The 19,846-nt window shown below is 43.6% G+C and overlaps 1 protein-coding gene across 8 annotated transcripts in view; it reads right to left on the bottom strand.

Annotated features, from left to right (window-relative positions):
• The window catches only part of rubcnl (rubicon like autophagy enhancer), a 111,015-nt gene that overhangs the window by 41,548 nt on the left and 49,621 nt on the right, over positions 1–19,846 (bottom strand). For 5 of the 8 annotated variants that reach the window (XM_063051141.1, XM_063051148.1, XM_063051144.1 and 2 more), the window contains 2 exons: positions 6,896–6,939; positions 1,051–1,168 (listed from right to left, as the gene is read on the bottom strand). In XM_063051141.1, coding sequence (XP_062907211.1) covers positions 1,051–1,168; positions 6,896–6,939 — 162 coding nt within the window. The remainder of the gene's footprint in view (positions 1–1,050; positions 1,169–6,895; positions 6,940–19,846) is intronic. The other 3 variants (XM_063051145.1, XM_063051147.1, XM_063051146.1) reach the window with 1 other exon arrangement.

Below are 19,846 nucleotides of genomic sequence, written 5' to 3'. Positions count from 1 at the left end.
CTTGACACTTTTCACTTCGTAGCAAGACAGTCACTAGTCTCATAGGGCTCCTGCAGGTTATTATACACAGCACTGCAAACTCTAGACAATTAGGGGCGATTAGTCAAATGGTGAGCCTGATTCAGTCAACACCAAGTGAACCCATGTTTCTGCATTTGTTTAAGTAAGAGGAGTTCTGTGTGGAGCAGCCACACTCAATACAATGATCAATTAAACAAATAATACAGAAGATACCTATTTCCTAAAATAAAAACAACCTTCTGGCTAAGATCAAGTGTTAATACACACAAGAAGCCAAGTAGACTTAGTACTGAAGAGCATTGCCAATCAGTTACAAGAACTTTCAATCAGTTAAATACTCCACCCCAATATCACTCTGACATCCTACATGAGCAGAGATGCTGTAGAGAACAACAGCTGAATTTCTGACTAGCTATATTCCAGTCCTTCTAACATTAATATTTTGTCTGCTTATAGCCCTATCAGTACTTCTTTTTCAATGTATTCCCACTACAGTATAAGTTTTTAAAAACCTCAGCAATTTGGTTTGCACCCAATCACAGACACTCTCTTGCTCTCTCCTTCCTCCCACCCATCAGCTCTTTACAACTTCAGCCTCTAACTTCTCCAGTTCTAATGAAGGGTCTAATTCCATTTCTCTTTTTGCTGACTATCTCTGACAGACATGGTGCTTTTCAGCAACCTTGTTCAGGTTTAGTACATGTTTGACACCACAGTAACAGAATATAATAACTGGCTCATTAAAACAAGATCTAGACAGATTAGATAGGAAGTAGTCTCTACAAAATACAAACAAGAGAAAATCTGCAGATGCTGGAAATCTGAGCAACACACACAAAATGCTGGAGGAACTCAGCAGGTCAGGCAGCACCTACGAAAAAAGAGGGATTTCACCCAGAATAATTGACTGTACTCTTTTCCTAGATGCTGCCTAGCCTTCTGAGTTCCTGCCGCATTTTGTGTGTGTTTCTACAAAATACACTTCAATTTGTCATTCCACTAGATTGCTAAAAAGATTAAAACAATTACCTGCTAATACTGATGAGCCCAGCAACTGGGGCAAAGGACACAGGGTTTTCAGATGGAACCCTGAAATAGAGATATTCTCTGCCTCAGCTGCAGGAGATAGATTATTCTCTCTTCCCAGCTGTTAAAAATGCAGAGAATAAATTCAGATTTACACAAAGTGTGAATTATCCAGTAGTAATTAAATCAATGAAGCTCTAACGAGGTCTGGATTGGGGAAAGGAGAACTTCAACCAAACAATTTGATTGGTGTAAAACTGGGTGGAAAGAGGTTTCAATCAATCACATGATCATGACCAAACCTCCTTTAAAGGAACACCATTAACAGTCAATAACGATTTGATAAGTATTTTGTTCATTTAGTTCAGATTACCGAAATGTGTTTCTCCCAATCGCTTGGTTGAAGTAATTTTACAACTCTTATGGTTCTTCCCATTTCCAGATTTTCCAAACCTCATGTCAACAAAGACATTGCCCCTTTAAGATTGTTTAGGTTAGACATTTTAAATCAATTATCCTCTCCAATTTACTATTCCAATCAGCATTCTTCACTGAAAATTAAAGAGGTATGTTTAACTTTACTTCTGTATCTTTCTTTAAAGTTGTGAATAAACTATTTATATTAAATTCTAATTTCAAGATGGATATACTGCTGTGGCAGTAAAACATATCTGTTAACAATAACCAACTTTCAACTGAGGAAAAGTTAATGCAGTATTATATTAGTTTCAGTATTTCATTATCCATCAGAATGTATCTGCTCTATAGGATTTTCTGTTTTAATTTCAAAGTAATCCTTTGAGTTATTGTAATATGATCGCTAAAACTATTGCTTGCTTATATTTTTTTTCAGGCTTTTCACCCAGCATGTCCCCAAAGCTGAGCCATTTCTGTTCAAAAGGCTGGACAATGAAACAATTACCTACCCACTCATCACGAGAACAAATGGATTTTTATTATTTGTCAAAGCCACAGATAATCTCAACCAGCAAAACACCAACCCAGTCGATTCAGTGTTCAATCTCAATCTCAATCCATTTGAGACCAATTACTCACATTCAACAGGCTCTCACCACCAGTGGATTGCCACTGGTAAAATCTGTAACTTTTTCCAAATATGAATTTTGCACATAATCTCACAGACGAAGTAAGGAACTGGCATCCTCACCTTCAAATCAGAAACACACAACATCAAAACAGGCCCTTCCATCCATCAAGTCCGCCTTGATCATTAATGACCCATTTACACTATCTCTACATAAATCCGTATATTTTATTCTCCCCACATTTACATCAATTACCCCCAGAGGGCAATTGTCTACACATGAGAGGCAATTAAACTACCATCCTGCGAGTCTTTGGGAGGAAAGTGGAGCACCCAGAGGAAACCCATGTGTTTAGAGGGAGAATGCGTAAACACAGATAACAGGATTGAACCTGATACTGTGAGCCAGCAGGCTGTGCTGCCCTATGTTAGCCCCGCAGTAGCAGAAAGAAGAACTGGTAGCATAACAACTTCCGATTTTCCAGAGTGGTTGTTCAACACCTGATGACTTGGATAACTTTTAACCAAGAGACTGCCAGTGTAGAAATGAAATAGGCGCCATAACACCAGCCTCCCAAAGTATTCTAAAGATTGTCCTTTACTATGAACAAAGAACATTCTGCTTAACCAGAATTCTCCTCCCAGTCTATAAAAGGAAGACTTCAGCTGAAGTTCAGATTGGATAGAGAGTTTGGTGCAAATTACTTGGAAGTCCTTGTGCAGAACACCCTAAAAGTTAACTTGCAGGTTGAGTCAGTGGTGAGGAAGACAAATGTCATGTTAGCATTCATTTCAAGATGTCTTGAATACAGGAGCAAGGATGTGATGCTGAGGATTTATAAGACACTGGTGAGGCCTCACCTTGGGTATTGTGAACACCTTTGGGCCCCTCATCTTGGAAAAGATGTGCTGGCATTGGAGAGGGTCCAGAGGAGGTTCACAAGGATGATTTCAGGAATGAAAGGATTATCATACAAGGAACTTTTGATGGCTCTGGGTCTGTACTCGCTGGAATTTAGAAGGATGAAGGGTGACCTCATTGAAACCTTTCGAATGTTGAAAGGGCTAGAGAGAGTGGGTGTGGAAAGGATGCTTCCCAAGATGGGAGGGTCTAGGACAAGAGAGCACAGCCTCAGGATAGAGAGGCGTCCATTCAAAATAGAGATGCGGAGAAATTTCTTTAGCTAGAGGGTGGTGAATTTGTGGAATTTGTTGCCACGTGCAGCTGTGGAGGCCAGGTCGTTGGGTGTATTTAAGGCAGAGATTGATAGGTTCTTGATTGGACATGGCATCAATGGTTACGGGGAGAAGGCCGGGAACTGGGGGTGAGGAGGAGAAAAAATATCAGCCATGATGGAATGGTGGAGCAGACTCAATGGGCCAAATGACCTAATTCTGCTCCTACGTCTTGTGGTCTTATGGACGAGAGAACATCATCATTTCATAAAATAAACCTTTGTCAACCCATTCACAGACAAGAGAAAATCTGCAGATGCTGGAAATCCAAGCAACACACACAAAATGCTAGAGAAACTCAGCAGACCAGGGAGCATCAATGGAAAAAAAGTTCAGTCAATGTTTCAGGCTGAAACCCTTCAGAAGGACTGGAGAAAAAAAGATGAGTGGAGTTAAAAGGTGTGGGGAGGGTAGGGAGAAACACAAGGTGAGAGGTGAAACCGGGAGGGGTAGGGGTGAAGTAAAGAGTTGGGAAGTTGACTGGTGAAAGAGACACAGGGCTGGAGAAGGGGGAGTCTGATAGGAGAGGACAGAAGGCCATGGAAGAAAGAAAAGAGGGAGGTGATGGCCAGGCAAGGAGATAAGGCAAGAGAGGGAAAAGGGGATGGGGAATGGAGGGGGGTCATTACTGGAAGTTGAGAAATCGATGTTCATGTCATCAGGTTGGAGGCTACCCAGACAGAATATCAGGTGGATATTCATGGATAGACATATCTGAATGGGAATGGGAAGTGGAATTAAAACGGGGGGCCACTGGGAGATCTCACTTTTTCTGGTAGGTGCTCAGTGAAGTGGTCTCCCAATCTACGTCAGGTCTCACCGATATACAGGAGGCCACATTGGGAGCACAGGACCCAGTATATGACCCCCAACTGACTCACGGGTGGAGTGTCGTCTCACCTGGAAGGACTGTTTGGGTCCCTGAACGGTAGTGAGGGAGGAGGTGTAAGGGCAGGAGTGCCACTTGTTCTGCTTGCAAGAACCCATCACCACTCTTGACCTCTCCATAGAAAGCACTGTGTGCAGTTCTAATTGCCACACTCTAGAAAGCTTGTGATTACGCTGCTGTATGTGCAAAGGAGATTCACTGAGATGTTGCTTGGATTGGAGGACCTTAGCTATGACGGGAAGTTGGATAGGTTGGGCTTGTTTTACCTGAAGCAAAGGAGCTGAGGAATGATGTGATAGAAGCACAGTTAGGATAGACATCATTCCCAAATGTAATCATTCATTTGTCAAAGCCTCAGGTTCTGGTATCTTAAAACCAAAAATGCTCTTCAGTCCTCTCTCCACCTGTAAGGTACTTGTTAAAAGCTAACTCTTCATTCCTGTTTTTGTGCATTTCTTCATAATCACCTGAAGTTGTTTGATCCCTCGTGTGAAGCTCTGGATAAATGTTGCTATGCTACAGACGGTTTAAACTTGTTGTTTATCATTCACAACACTTATCAGTTAGACAGCTGGCTGAGAAAAGATTCGTTAAAGGAATAAATCTGATCACTAATTTTCTGAAATTTTTCTTCAAAAATGTGAATATATCCACCTGACACTGTACTGAAGCTTCAGTACTGATTACATTCTCAACATGGGGCTTGGCCTTTAACCCAGAGCACAAATACCACCAACCCAACAAGGCCGACACTTGCACCAATAAATTGTCTTATTTACGTCTGGAGTTTGATGACAAGAGAGCATCCCAGGTTTCATATTGGTGATATCCCTATTGGCAACAACACAACTTTGTTAATTCTTGGATGAAATGGACATAATCCCAGATGGTCAAGTCCAACTAAGAATGACATTTGACTTCTTACATCACCATAGACTTATAGGTCTAGTTTTTCTCAACAGTTATAAATGTACAACAGCATCTGCAAAAGGAAGGAACAGTCCTTTGCAATGAAAATGGAACATGATGTCTTCAAAAACCAGACCCAAAACTCATGTTCTCAAATCACAACTGCATCAAAGTGTTTTGTATGCTCCTGAGATCTGATAAAGGATTCATGTCCTTTTTAATACGAAGTCCTTATAGATTACTCCTTCCCTGCAGTCTTTTCTTGAACTTAGTCCCAAAAATAAATAAATCCTCAATATTTGTAAGAAAATGACATAAGAAGTGAAATGTGCAATTGTAGTTTATAATTTACTGTACAGTTCACTGTACAATACACTTTACATGGTGCTTGAAAAGGAAGAATATGCTGGACGATATGCAGGCTGGTGTAAATACTACACTCACCTTATTGATATATCCTTCAGTTCCACTCTTTCTTATAAGCTTATCTATAAAAGCCATCATTCCTTGGAAATTGTCTCAACATTTTCACTGTTAAGTTTCTCCAAACTTTGTTGCTGAGTTTATAGCTCAGTTCCTAGGCTCATTTATAGATGAAACCATTTCAAAGCTCTCCATGTTCAGGAGGGAAGTTGGGAGAGCATATACCAGTCCTCACTGAAGGGTCAACAATGGAAAGAAAGAGCAGTGTCAAGTTCCTGGGTATCAACATCTCAGAAGATCTACTCTGGGCCCAACACATCGAAGAATTACAGGGAAGACACCAGTAGCTCTACTTCATTAGGAGTTTGAGGAGATTTGGTATGTCAACAAACACTCTTACAAATTTCTATAGATACTGTATTCTGGGGAGCGTTCAGAATGGTTGCATCACAGTCTGGTATGAAGCTCCAATGCTCAGGGTCACAAGAGACTGCAAAGGTTTATAGAATTAGTCAGCTCCATTGCAAGCACACCCCTCGCCACCATCGATGACATCTTCAAAAGGTGCTGCCTCAAGATGGCAGCATCCATCATTAAGGATCCTCACCATCTGGGACACGCCCACCCTTTTCGTTACTACCGTCAAGGAGGTACACGAGCCTGAAGGCCCACACTCAGTGATTCAGGTACAACATTTTCCCCCTCCGTCATCGGGTGTCTGAACAGACTCTGAACCCTTGAACACTACCTCGAGGCTTCTCCTTCCCACCCTCCCCCACCTTCTTTACAGGGCCTCTGCCCCGTCCCCCATCCCACCCTCCCCCCACCTTCTTTACAGGGCCTCTGCCCCGTCCCACCCTCCCCCCACCTTCTTTACAGGGCCTCTGCCCCGTCCCACCCTCCCCCACCTTCTTTACAGGGCCTCTGCCCCGGCCCCCCGTCCCACCCTCCCCCCACCTTCTTTACAGGGCCTCTGCCCTGGCCCCCCGTCCCACCCTCCCCCCACCTTCTTTACAGGGCCTCTGCCCCGTCCTTCTTCAGTCCTGATGAAGGGTTCCGGCCCGAAACGTCGACTGATCGTTTCCACAGATGCTGCCTGACCTGCTGAGTTCCTCCAGCGTGTTGTGAGTATTCTTTTTTTCACTTTTTCTATTTTTGTAACTTTTCTATTTTTATGTCTGTGCACTGTAGTGCTGCCACAAAACAACATTACATGTCAGTGATAAAAATCTGATTCTGAATCCAGAGTTGGTTTAAATGAGTTTAGCTAATACATTTTCCAGAAGTAAATATCCCAGGCAAATGACATTCTGTTGTTAAACAGGGTAGAACTCTTAAAATGTTACCTTCGTTGATAGTCTAGGCATCTCCTCATCTTCATGCACGTATTCTGTGGAAATACAGTATAATTAATTCATTTTTAGAAATATGGTTGTTCATTAAATGGTACACATTTATGAGCATGACAATTTATTCAATAGAACTCTACCACTATTAGCAATAGCTGTTAGCAATAGCTGGCAAACACAACTGTAAATTCACAATGTATGGTGTGGTTATGGTGGCAAAACAGGGAGAGTTTGCCTATTACATCAGAACATAAAAATAAGAGGCTCCTCAGGTCTACTCCACTAGTCAATAAGATCATGGCTGATCTGATCTCAGCCTCAGCTCCAATTTCCTTCCTGGACTCCCTTCAAGCCAAAACAATATCTCTCTTGAAACACAGTCAACATTACCAAGGGTGGAGAATTTGAAATATTGAGAATCAAGTATATTATCACTCATCTAGATGATGTAAAGTTTGTTGTTTTGTGGTGGCAGTTCAGGGCAAAGGAATACAATTACTATAACTTACAAAGAGAGTGCAAACTATGTTAATATCAAAGGTCCTCTGATAGCAGAGGAGAAGCAGCTGTTTCTGAATCTTTGCGTGCGCCTCTTTAAACTCTTATACCTTCTTTCCAATGGTAGCAATGACAAGATGGCACGTCCTGGATAGTGACGGTCAGTAGTGATGATGCCCCCTTCTTGAGTTACCAACTCCCGCTGAGAGAATTTCCTCCTCATTGCTGCCTTAAATAGTCCACTTCATATTCTAAAGTTACGCCCCCATTCTAGAATTCCCCATTGGGGAAACCTCTTCCTCAAATTTCACAAGAAATCAACTTTAGAGGAAGGAATTGTGAGATTGTATGATCAGACATGGATGAGTAAAAAGAAGTTTTGGTGGATGATGCTAGCAGGGCAGCATCAGTTAACCCTGTGTCAACTAACTGGCTGGAATATTCAAGGACATCTTCAATCTCCCATTGCTGCGGTCTGAGATTCCCACTTGGTTCAAAAGGGCATCAATTATACTGGCCCCTATGAAGAGCAGGGTAAGTTGCCTCAGTGACTAGCGCCCAAAAGCACTGATATGTACTGTGGATAAGTGCTTTGGGAGGATGGTGATGGCTAGGTTTAACTCCTGCCTGAGCAAGGACCCGGACCCACCCCGAGACAGGTCTAAAATGAATGCAATCTCACCAGCTCCCCACTTGGCTTCGGACCATTTGCACAACAGTGATATCTACATTAGAGTGCTATTTACTGATTACAGCTCAGTGTTCAACACCTTCATCCTCTCAGTATTAACCAGCAAGCTTCAAGACCTGGCCTCTGTTCTCCCTATGTAACTTGATACTTAACTTCCTCATCCTCACTGACGTGGCCCCATTTCAGTGAGGTCTCACACACACACACACGCACACACACACACACACACACACACACACACACACACACACACACACACACGCACACACACACACACAATGCTGGAGGAACTCAACAGGCCAGGCAGCATCTATGAAAATAAACAGTCGATGTTTCAGGACCCCTGGCAGCTCGTTCCATGCTCTCACCACCCTCTGAGTGGAATGATGGCGGGTGCCAGACGGGGTGGTTTGAGTAACTCAGAAACTGCTGATCTCCAGGGATTTTCACGCCACAACAGTCTTCAGAGTTACAGAGAATGGTGCAAAAAATAAAAAGCATCCGGTGAGCGGCAATTCTTTGGGTGAAAACACCTTGTAAATGTGAGAGGGAGGTCAGAGGAGAATGGCCAGACTGTTTGGAGCTGACAGAAAGGAGATAGTAACTCAAATAATTACTCATTGCAACGGTGACGTGCAGAAGAGCATCTCTGAATGCATATTATGTCGAAACTTGAAGTAGGTGGGCTACAGTAGCAGAAGATCATGAACGTGCACTCAGTGGCCATCGAGTGTATCTGTAGAAGCCCTTGAATTCTCTTTCACCTTGTCTGCAGGTGCAATATCATGCATTCTTTTCGCCCTTCTGGTTTGCCTCTTAGGTGTTTTTTTTTTCATTTCTTATACTCCTCAAGTGTCTCATTTGTTCCTTGCTGCCTATACCTTATCCTTCTACTTAACTAGGTCCTCAATATCCCTCAGAAACAAAGATTCACCAAACTTATTAGCTTTGCCTTTTATTTGAATAGGAACATAAGACCATAAGACATAGAAACAAAATAAAGCCATTCAGCCCATCAAGTTTTCTCTGCCATGCCATCATTGCTAATTTATTATCCCTCTCAACTCCATTCATCTTATCTTTTCTCCATAATCTTTGATGTCCTTACTAATCAAGAACCTATCAATCTCTACTTTAAATATACCCAATGACTTAGCCTCCACTGCTGTCTATGGCAATGAATTCCACAGATTCACCACCCTCTGGCTAAAGAAATACCTGCTCAACTCTTTCTATTCACAGCCTGAGTAAAGAAAGATATTCTTCTATTCTCAGGCTGTGCCCTTTCATCCCAGACTCCCCACTATAGGAAACATCCTCTCCACATCCACTCTATCTAGGCCTTTCAATATTCGATAGGTCTCAATACGATCCCTCCTCATTCTTCTAAACTTCAGTGAGAATAGACCCAGAGCCATTAAACACTCCTCATATGTTAACCCTTTCATTCACAGGATCAGTCTCGTGAACCTCCTCTGGATCCACTCCAGTGTCAGCACATCCTTTCTTAGATAAGCGGCCCAAATCAGCAAACAACATTACATGTGTGGTCTGACCAATGTCTTATGAAGTCTCAGCATTACATCCTTGCTCTTACGTTCTTGTCCTCTTGAAATTAATGCTAACATTGCATTTGCATTGCACTGACTCAACCTGCAAGTTGGCCTTTATGGATCTTGCACAATGATCCCCAAATCCCTTGGCACCTCTGATTTTTGAATTTTCTCCCCGTTTAGAAAATAGTCTGTACGTTTGTCCCTTCTGCCAAAGTGCATGACCATGGAACATGGAACATCAGGAGCAGCGGGTTAGCTGCCGTGGGTCGTGCGTCCGGGGGCTGCGCCTTTCTGGGGCCGACTCTCCGGGCGCAGAGCTCAGAAAAAGTGATGTAATGGGCTTTAAACATCGTAAATCAGCAAGTTGTTTGTTACGTCTCCCCTCTCGCTGTGAAACCGGAACACCTCTTTTTCACCTTTAAGGAGAGAGAGAGCCTGTGGTTTGATGAATTACCAGGTGAAAGAGTAGTCTTTGGGGTACAGCAAGTCTGTGTCTTTATTGATGTACGTGTTCGGCACAGCAGTGTGGGCCGTAGGTTTTCTATGTTTCTATGATGCTTTGCTACACGCACGAGTGCTCGGTGGAGGGCGCTGATGCTTTTTTGCTGTGGGGGTGGGTTGGGGGGGGTTCGTTGCTTTGCTGCTGCTTGTGCGTGGGAAGGAGGAGCTGGGAGGGGACTTTGGGGTTCTAACATTCAACTGTCATTCATTCTTTGGGGCACTCCTCTGCTTTCATGGATGGTTGTGAAGAAAAAGAATTTCAGAATGTTCTTTGTATACATCTCTCTGACATTAAATGTACCGATTGAACCTATTGAACTCCTGTGTGGTTACCTTCCCTCAGCGAAGAAAGGTGGAAAGCCAAAGAGAGAAAAAGCCAAGACTTATCTTAACCCTTCTGAGCCTTTCGGGAAAAGATGACATGCAAAATGTGAAGAGGCATTTCAAATACTTAAAGTGTTACTGACTAAAGCAATTGTGTCTGCCTTTGCAAACCTTCGATTGCCATGTGTATTGCACACAGACACTAGCCGTGAAGGTTAGGTGGTGTTTGAAGAGAAGAGCTGAGACCTGTTGCTTTCATTAGCTGGAGTTTGTTGCCATCTGAACGAGACTAACCAGCTTACAAATCGGAGTTTCTAGCATCGAAATGGGCGGTAGCAGACAAACTCGATGACTACCTATGTGGAGCCAAATTCAAGGTGAGAACTGACAACAACCCGCCAACTTATATTCTGACGTCTGCAAAACCGGATAGCACAGGTCATTGCTGGCTGGCGATGTTGTCTGCCCATGATTTCAACCTTAAATATAGGCCAGGAAGTCAGAACATTGAAGCCAATGCCTTATCACAGCACTCTTAGGAGATGCTGGTGGGAGGACATCCCTGCCTCAGGTGTTAAAGCAATGTGCCAGTTTACCGTAGTTGGAAAATTAGAGCAAAGACTACGGCCTGATAGAGCTGTCGATCATTTGGAGCTTCTAGCCATGCCGTTCCAGAAGCATAATGCAACCTCACCATGCTGAACGTGAAGCCGTCGCCTGCCCTGAGCCCTTTTGAATTGTCAGTAGCACAGCAAGATGACCTTTGTATAGGTGAAATCTATTCGGCCATTTCTAAGAGAGAAATTTCAGAAGTTGTGAAGACAAAACACCCTACTATATCCCTACTGATGAGGGAATGGGACAAACTGGAGTTAAGGAACAAAGTTTTATACACAGATACATCTCCTCCAAATAGAACTTGATGTTCCCATTTGATTTTGCCTAAGTACAGGATGATTATACTGAGGTCAGTTTATGATGACTCGGGTCATGTGGGATTTTGGCAAGAGTTATTGATTAGACAGAGATCATTTCTATTGGCCATGAATGAAGTCTGAAGTTGAAGATTACTGTAAGTCTTGCATTCATTGTACTCAGAAGAAGGCACAACCAAAAAGAGTTGCTCCCTTGTCTCATATACAAAACACGGGACCGCTTGATTTAGAGTGTACGGATTTTCTCTCTATAGAGCCCAATTCAAGTAACACTGCAAGTGCCTTAGTCGTCACTGATCAGACACCAGACAGATATGCTCAAGACTTTCCCATAAAGAATCAGAAAGCATCCACAGTTGCCAAAGTGTTGTGGGAGAAATACTTTACTCATTATGACCTCCTGAGAAGGATGCACAGTGATCAGGGAAGGGATTTGGAGAGCTGTCTCATACATGAATTACTGAGTATGCTTGGAGTTGAGAAGTCAATGACCATGCCATATCATCGTCAAGGCAATCCTTAGCCTGAGGGATTCAAGAGGACATTGTTGGACATGCTAGGAACTCTTGGTGTCAGGGAAAAGAGCAAGTGGACTCAGCATATTCAACGTTTGGCACATGGATATAACTGTATTCAGAAGGAAGCCACTGACTACCTACCATACCATTTAATATTCGGAGGCAAAGCAAGGTTAACTGTGGACCTTTGTTTTGGAAACTTTAGTGAGGACTTGCCACAGAACACTTATCTCAGGCATGTGTCCAACGTGAAGAAAGATCTGCAAAAGGCTTATGAACTCGCAGTGGCTTCAGCTAGAAAACACAACTAAGAAAATAAGTGATACAAACAAAAGATTAAATTTCTCAACTAATACTTGGAGGTAGAGTTCTAATGAGAAACTTAGGACTTCAGAGGAAGCATAAGTTGGCTGACCACCTTATGTCGTGGAGAGTCAGATGTCAAGCTTGACATTTTTTCAGTTGAAAGCAGAAGATGGAAATGGTCCTATAAAAATTCCCCATCAGAAATATCTTTTACCTCTAGGGCAGGGAGTACGTATTGACCCAAAGTCTGATGTAGAACCTACACTTGGTAAAAGGACTCTGCAAATAAGAGTTTTAAAAAACAAGCTGAAGATAAGCCAGACAATAGTGTGGTTTCAGTGGAACCAGACCAATCCATTGAATACGGCACCATACTGACTCAGAAGATGAGGAAATTGGAATGTGATATGACTTGCCTTATGCAAATGCCCCAAGAGGAATTGATGAAGAGATGTCAGAGCCTTTCAGTCTGGACCTGCTATAGTGGGGAAGACAACCAGAAGTGATATTAGATACTGAAAGGGAACTGGACTCAAATATAATTGAAGGTGAAGCAGAATTTAGTCAGAGGGAAGGAGGAACTGAGTGCAGGAAGGAATAGGATGAGACATTTCAAAGTAAACACGAAAAGTCATAAGGAAAGATTGAAACTGAAGGTACTGAAACTGAGATAAGATCTCGGAGTCAGGAAACCTCCTGATAGGCTGGTATATGTTGCATCCGGAAATCGGAGTGTTGTTTCAGTTCCAATGGTGAAATATGTTACTTCCATTTACAAATGGATTGGAGGTCCTGTACTCATGCAATTCATTTGAATGCTATAAGACTGGGTATTAGGGTTTGAATTATTAATAATGGATTTGGTAAATTCCAAAAGTTTGCAAAGTCATGAGGACTTCCTATTTTGACAGGGGAAGGATGTAACACACTGACTTAGACCATGCTTTATTGTATTAATACAGTTATGCTGCTGGACATTTTATTTTCATTTCCTCAAAATGCAATGTTTTCCTTTAATTACATTGTACAATCGGGTGTTTCTTTTTTTCTCTGTTTCAAATAAACCTATTTCCCCTTAAAGGAACATTCAAATTTTTCTGTTTTGTATTGACCTGAATTATATTTACCCTAAACGTGTTTATTAATTAGAAATGGCCTTCTCATCGTTATTCCCCATACATTGTTGCTGTTAGCTTGTATTCACAGTAATAGATAACTCATTACGAGCCTTCAGTGAGAGGGTTACACACATTTAACATGGAAAGAATCAGCCCCAACACCAACTCCACTAGTCATCAGCAGCCAACCGGAAAAGGCTTCTTATATTCCCACTCCTTGGATCCTGCCAGTCAGCCAGTCTTCCATCCATACTAATACCATGGTCTCTTATCTTGTTAAGCAGCCTCATGCACGGTCCCTTGTCAAGGACCTTCTGAAAATCCAAGTAAACAACATCCACTCCTTTCTCTATTGTGCCTGTTATTTCCTCAAAGAATTCCAACAGTTTTGTATGGCAAAATTTTCCATGAAACCATAAGACAAAGAAGCAGAAGTCGGCCATTCGGCCCATCGAGTCTGCTGCACCATTCTATCATGAGCTGAACCTTTCTCCCATTTAATCCCACTCCCCCGCCTTCTCACCATAACCTTTGATGCCCTGGCTGCTCAGATACCTATCAATCTCTGCCTTAAATACACCCAATGACTTGGCCTCCACTGCTGCCCATGGCAACAAATTCCATAGATTCACCACCCTCTGACTAAAAAAATTTCTTCGCATTTCTGTTCTGAATGGGCGCCCTTCAATCCTTAAGTCATGCCCTCTCGTACTAGACTCCCCCATCATGGGAAACAACTTTGCCACATCCACTCTGTCCATGCCTTTCAACATTCGAAATGTTTCTATGAGGTCTCCCCTCATTCTTCTAAACAGTCCAAGAGCAGACAAAGGTTCCTCATATGTTAACCGTCTCATTCCCAGAATCATTTTAGTGAATCTTCTCTGTACCCTCTCCAACGTCAGCATATCCTTTCTTAAATAAGGAGATCAAAACTGCCCACAGTACTCCAAGTGTGGACTCACCAGCCCCTTATAGAGCCTCAACATCACATCCCTGCTCCTATACTCTATTCCTCTAGAAATGAATGCCAACATTGCATTCGCCTTCTTCACTACCGACTCAATCTGGAGGTTAACTTTAAGGGTATCCTGTACGAGGACTCCCAAGTCCCGTTGCATCTCCAAACTTTGAATTCTTTCCCAATTTAAATAGTAGTCTGCCCGTTTATTTTTTCTGCCAAAGTGCATAACCATACATTTTCCAACATTGTACTTCATTTCCCACTTCTCTGCCCATTCTTCCAATCTATCCAAGTCTCTCTGCAGACTCTCCGTTTCCTCAGCATTACCGGCCCCTCCACCTATCTTCATATCGTCAGCAAACTTAGCCACAAAGCCATCTATTCCATAATCCAAATCATTGATGTACAATGTAAAAAGAAGCGGCCCCAATACGGACCCCTGTGGAACACCACTTGTAACCGGCAGCCAACCAGAATAGGATCCCTTTATTCCCACTCTCTGTTTCCTGCCAATCAGCTGACACTCTACCCACATATGTAACTTTCCCGTAATTCCATGGGCTCTTATCTTGTTAAGTAGCCTCATGTGTGGCACCTTGTCAAAGGCCTTCTGAAAATCCAAATATACAACATCCACTGCATCTCCCTTGTCTAGCCTACTTGTAATTTCCTCAAAAAATTGTAATAGGTTTGTCAGGCAGGATTTTCCCTTAAGGAAACTATGCTGACTTCAGTCTATTTTATCATGTGCTCCAAGTACCCCAAAACCTCATTCTTAACAATGAATTCCAACATTTTCCCATCTACTGAAGTTAGGCTAACTGGCTTATAATTTCTTGTCTTTTCCCTCCTTCCCTTCTTAAAGAATGGAGTGGTATTTACAATTTTCCAGTTCTCTGGAACCATTCCAGAATCTAAAGATTCTTGAAAGATCATTACTAATGCCTCCACAATCTCTTCAGCTACCTCTTTCAGACCCTGGGGTGTAGTCCACCTGGTCCAGGTGACTTACCTACCTTCACACCTTTCAGATTCCCAAGTACCTTCTCCTTAGCAATAGCATCAACACTCACTTCTGCCTCCTGTCACTCTCAAATTTCTGGTGTACTGCTGGTGTCTTCCACAGTGAAGACTGACACAAAATACTTATTAAGTTTGTCCACCATTTTTTAGTCCCCCCCCCATACAAACTCTATACTCTCAGAATTTCACTTCTGAAGCTCTCCTACTTAGCAAACATCCCTTTGCCAGAAACAACCTATCTCAATCCACACTTACCATATCCTTTATAATGCCATCAAAATTGGCCTTTCTCCAACCCCTTGTTCAATCCCTTCCGACCTATGTTCGTGACATTTCTCACGCTCTTAAACTTTTCGATGATTTTAAGTTCCCTGGCCCCCACCGCTTTATTTTCACCATGGGTGTCCAGTCCTTATATACTTCCATCCCCCATCAGGAAGGTCTCAAAGCTCTACGCTTCTTTTTGGATTCCAGACCTAATCAGTTCCCCTCTACCACCACTCTGCTCCGTCTAGCGGAATTAGTCCTTACTCTTAATAATTTCTCCTTTGGCTCCTCCCACTTCCTCCAAACTAAAGGTGTAGCTATGGGCACCCGTATGGGTCCTAGCTATGCCTGCCTTTTTGTTGGCTTTGTGGAACAATCTATGTTCTGTGCCTATTCTGGTATCTGTCCCCCACTTTTCCTTCGCTATATCGACGACTGCATTGACACTGCTTCCTGCACGCATGCAGAACTTGTTGACTTTATTAACTTTGCCTCCAACTTTCACCCTGCCCTCAAGTTTACCTGGTCCATTTCCGACACCTCCCTCCCCCTTCTAGATCTTTCTGTCTCTGTCTCTGGAGACAGCTTATCCACTGATGTCTACTATAAGCCTACTGACTCTCACAGCTATCTGGACTATTCCTCTTCTCACCCTGTCTCTTGCAAAAACGCCATCCCCTTCTCGCTATTCCTCCGTCTCCGCCGCATCTGCTCTCAGGATAAGGCTTTTCATTCTAGGACGAGGGAGATGTCTTCCTTTTTTAAAGAAAGGGGCTTCCCTTCCTCCACTATCAACTCTGCTCTTAAACGCATCTCCCCCATTTCATGTACATCTGCTCTCACTCCATCCTCCCGCCACCCCACTAGGAATAGGGTTCCCCTGGTCCTCACCTACCACCCCACCAGCCTCCGGGTCCAACATATTATTCTCCGTAACTTCCGCCACCTCCAACAGGATCCCACCACTAAGCACATCTTTCCCTCCCCCCCCCCGCATTCCGCAGGGATCGCTCCCTACACAACTCCCTTGTCCACTCGTCCCCCTCATCCCCCCCCACTGATCTCCCTCCTGGCACTTATCCGTGTAAGCGGAACAAGTGCTACACATGCCCTTATACTTCCTCCCTTACCACCATTCAGGGCCCCAAACAGTCCTTCCAGGTGAGGCAATACTTCACCTGTGAATTGACTGGGGTGATATACTGCATCCGGTGCTCCCGATGTGGCCTTTTATATATTGGTGGGACCTGACGCAGACTGGGAGACTGCTTTGCTGAACATCTATGCTCTGTCCGCCAGAGAAAGCAGGATCTCCCAGTGGCCACACATTTTAATTCCACATCCCATTCCCATTCTGACATGTCTATCCACGGCCTCCTCTACTGTAAAGATGAAGCCACACTCAGGTTGGAGGAACAACACCTTATATTCCGTCTGGGTAGCCTCCAACCTGATGGCATGAACATCGACTTCTCTAACTTCCGCTAAGGCCCCACCTCCCCCTCGTACCCCATCTGTTACTTATTTTTATGCACACATTCTTTCTCTCACTCTCCTTTTTCTCCCTCTGTCCCTCTGAATATACCTCTTGCCCATCCTCTGGGTTCCCCCCCCCCTTGTCTTTCTTCCCGGACCTCCTGCCCCATAATCCTCTCGTATCCCCCTTTGCCTATCACCGGTCCAGCTCTTGGCTGTATCCCTCCCCCTCCTGTCTTCTCCTATCATTTTGGATCTCCCCCTCCCCCTCCAACTTTCAAATCCCTTACTCACTCTTCCTTCAGTTAGTCCTGACGAAGGGTCTCGGCCTGAAACATCGACTGCACCTCTTCCTACAGATGCTGCCTGGCCTGCTGCGTTCACCAGCAACTTTGATGTGTGTTGCTTGAATTTCCAGCATCTGCAGAATTCCTGTTGTTGGCCTTTCTCCAATCTACAATCTCAACTCAAGACCAGTGCTATCCTGCTCCATAATTATCTGAAACTAATGGAATTTTGATTATTAGATCCAAAGTCTTCATCTATGCTCACTTCTGTCACCTGTCCTGCTTATTGCCTAACAGGACATCTAGTATCACACTGTCTGTAGTCGGGACCTCTAGTTATTGATTAAGAAAACTTCACTAAACACGTATGACAAACTCTATCTCATCCAGTCCCAGTCAATATGTGGAAAGTTAATTTCAACTACTATCACAAACTTATTATTCTTCCCTGAAATGTCTCTACAAGTTTGCTCCTTTAAATTGCACTGAATATTGGGTGGTCCATAATATAATCCCACCAATGTAGTCATCCCTTTCTTATCCTCAGTCCCACCCATATAGCCACAGTAGATGAGTACTCCAACCTATCCTGTTTGAGCATTGCTGTGACATTTGCCCTGATAAGTAATGCCACCACTCCCCCTCTATCCGTCTAAAACAACAGAACCCTGGAACATTGAGTTGCCCCTCCTGCAATCAAGTCTCACTGTGGCTACAGTATCATAATCCTACATGCTGATCTGTGGCTCTAAGCTCATCTGCCTTACCTACAATGCTCCTTACATTGAAATAGACACAACTCAAAACATTCTTCTCATCATGGTCAACCTTTCAGTCCCTGTCTTTGTGTGTGGTCTTAACAACAACTTCCCCACAAACACTCCCTTACTTTCCCTGGCACTCTGGTCCCCAGCCCTCTCCAGCTCCAGCATAAACCCCCAACCCCTGAAGCAGCACCTGTAAACCTTCCCGTAAGTGTGTTGGCCACTCCTCCCACTCTAGTTCAGATGCAAACCATCCCATCTGTACAGGTATCTCCTTCCTTGGTAGAGAGCCCAATGCTACAAAATCTGAAACACTCCCTCCTGCGCCATCTCCTTAACCAGATTATTATCTTCCTAGCACTATTTTCCTCACTAGCACGTGGCACATATATCAATCCTGAGATCACATCCCTGAAGGTCCTGTCACTTAAGTTAGCAGGTAACTCCCTGACCTTGCTTTTCAGGATCTCACCACACTTCCTGTCTACATCATTGATACTGACATGTATCATAACCCCTGGCTCTCACCCTCCCCTCTTAAGAATGCTATAGTCTTGATTCAAAATGTTCCTGACCATGGCACCAAGGAGGCAACATACCATGCAGGAATCTTGTTCTCAGCCACAGAACCTTCTATCTGTTCCCCTAACCAACGAATCTCCAAATACTACTGCTCACCTCTTACCCCTTCCTTTCAAGAGCCACAGCGCCAGACCTGTCCAAAGACTTAGTGCCAAAGGCCTGACCGCTGTGGTATTCCTCTGCTAGGTCATTCCCAACAACAGTATCAAAGCTCATACTTGTTATTGAGGGACCAGCCACAGGGGTGCACTGCACTGGCTGCCTGTCCCCTTTCTCTCTCCTGTGTCCATCAGACCGTAAGAGATAGGAGCAGAAGTAGGCCACTTGGCCCATCGAGTCTGCTCCACCATTACTTCATGACTGACTTATTATCCTTCGTGACCCTATTCTCCTGCCTCTTCCCTGTAATCTTTGACACCCTTATTAATCAAGAACCGATCACCTTCCGCTTTAAATGTACTCAATGACTTGGCCTCCACAGCCATCTGTGGCAGTGAATTCCACAGACTCATCACCCTCTGGCTAAAGAAGTTCTTTCTTCTTTTTGTTCTAAATGGATGTCCCTCTATTCTGAGACCGTGCTCTCTGATCCAAGACTTACCCACTATAGGAAACTTCCTCTCCATATCCACATTGTCTAGACCTTTCAATATTCAGTAAGTTTCAATGAGATTCCCCCCTCATTCTTCTAAATTCCAGCGAATACAGGCACAGAGCCATCAAATGCTCCTCATACATTAACCTTTTCAGTCCCAGAATCATTCTTGTGAACCTCCTCTGTACCCTCTCCAATGCCAGCTCATCTTCTCTCAGATAAGAGGCTCAGTGAAATCCGTGTGGTCTAACCAGTGCTTCGTAAGTTCTCAGGATCACATCCTTGCTCTATACTCCTGCCGTTTTCTGTAGGGGGTTTGTACATATCTCCCCGTGACTGCATGGGTTTCCTGCAGATGCTACGGTTTCCATCCACAGTCCAACCGAGTACCGGTTGGAACATTAACTGGTCATTGTAAATTCTCCTGTATCAGGCTAAGGTTAAATCAGGTGTTGCTGGGTGGTACAGTTGGGAAGGCCAGAAGGGGTTATTCTGAACTGTATCCCAATAAATAAATAAATACCATTTACTAGTCCTCCAAAA

The sequence above is a fragment of the Mobula hypostoma genome, chromosome 6 (assembly GCF_963921235.1).
Source record: "Mobula hypostoma chromosome 6, sMobHyp1.1, whole genome shotgun sequence".
In the NCBI taxonomy this organism is placed as follows: Eukaryota; Metazoa; Chordata; class Chondrichthyes; order Myliobatiformes; family Myliobatidae; genus Mobula; species Mobula hypostoma.
This window is presented reverse-complemented; position numbering and strand designations above follow the sequence as displayed.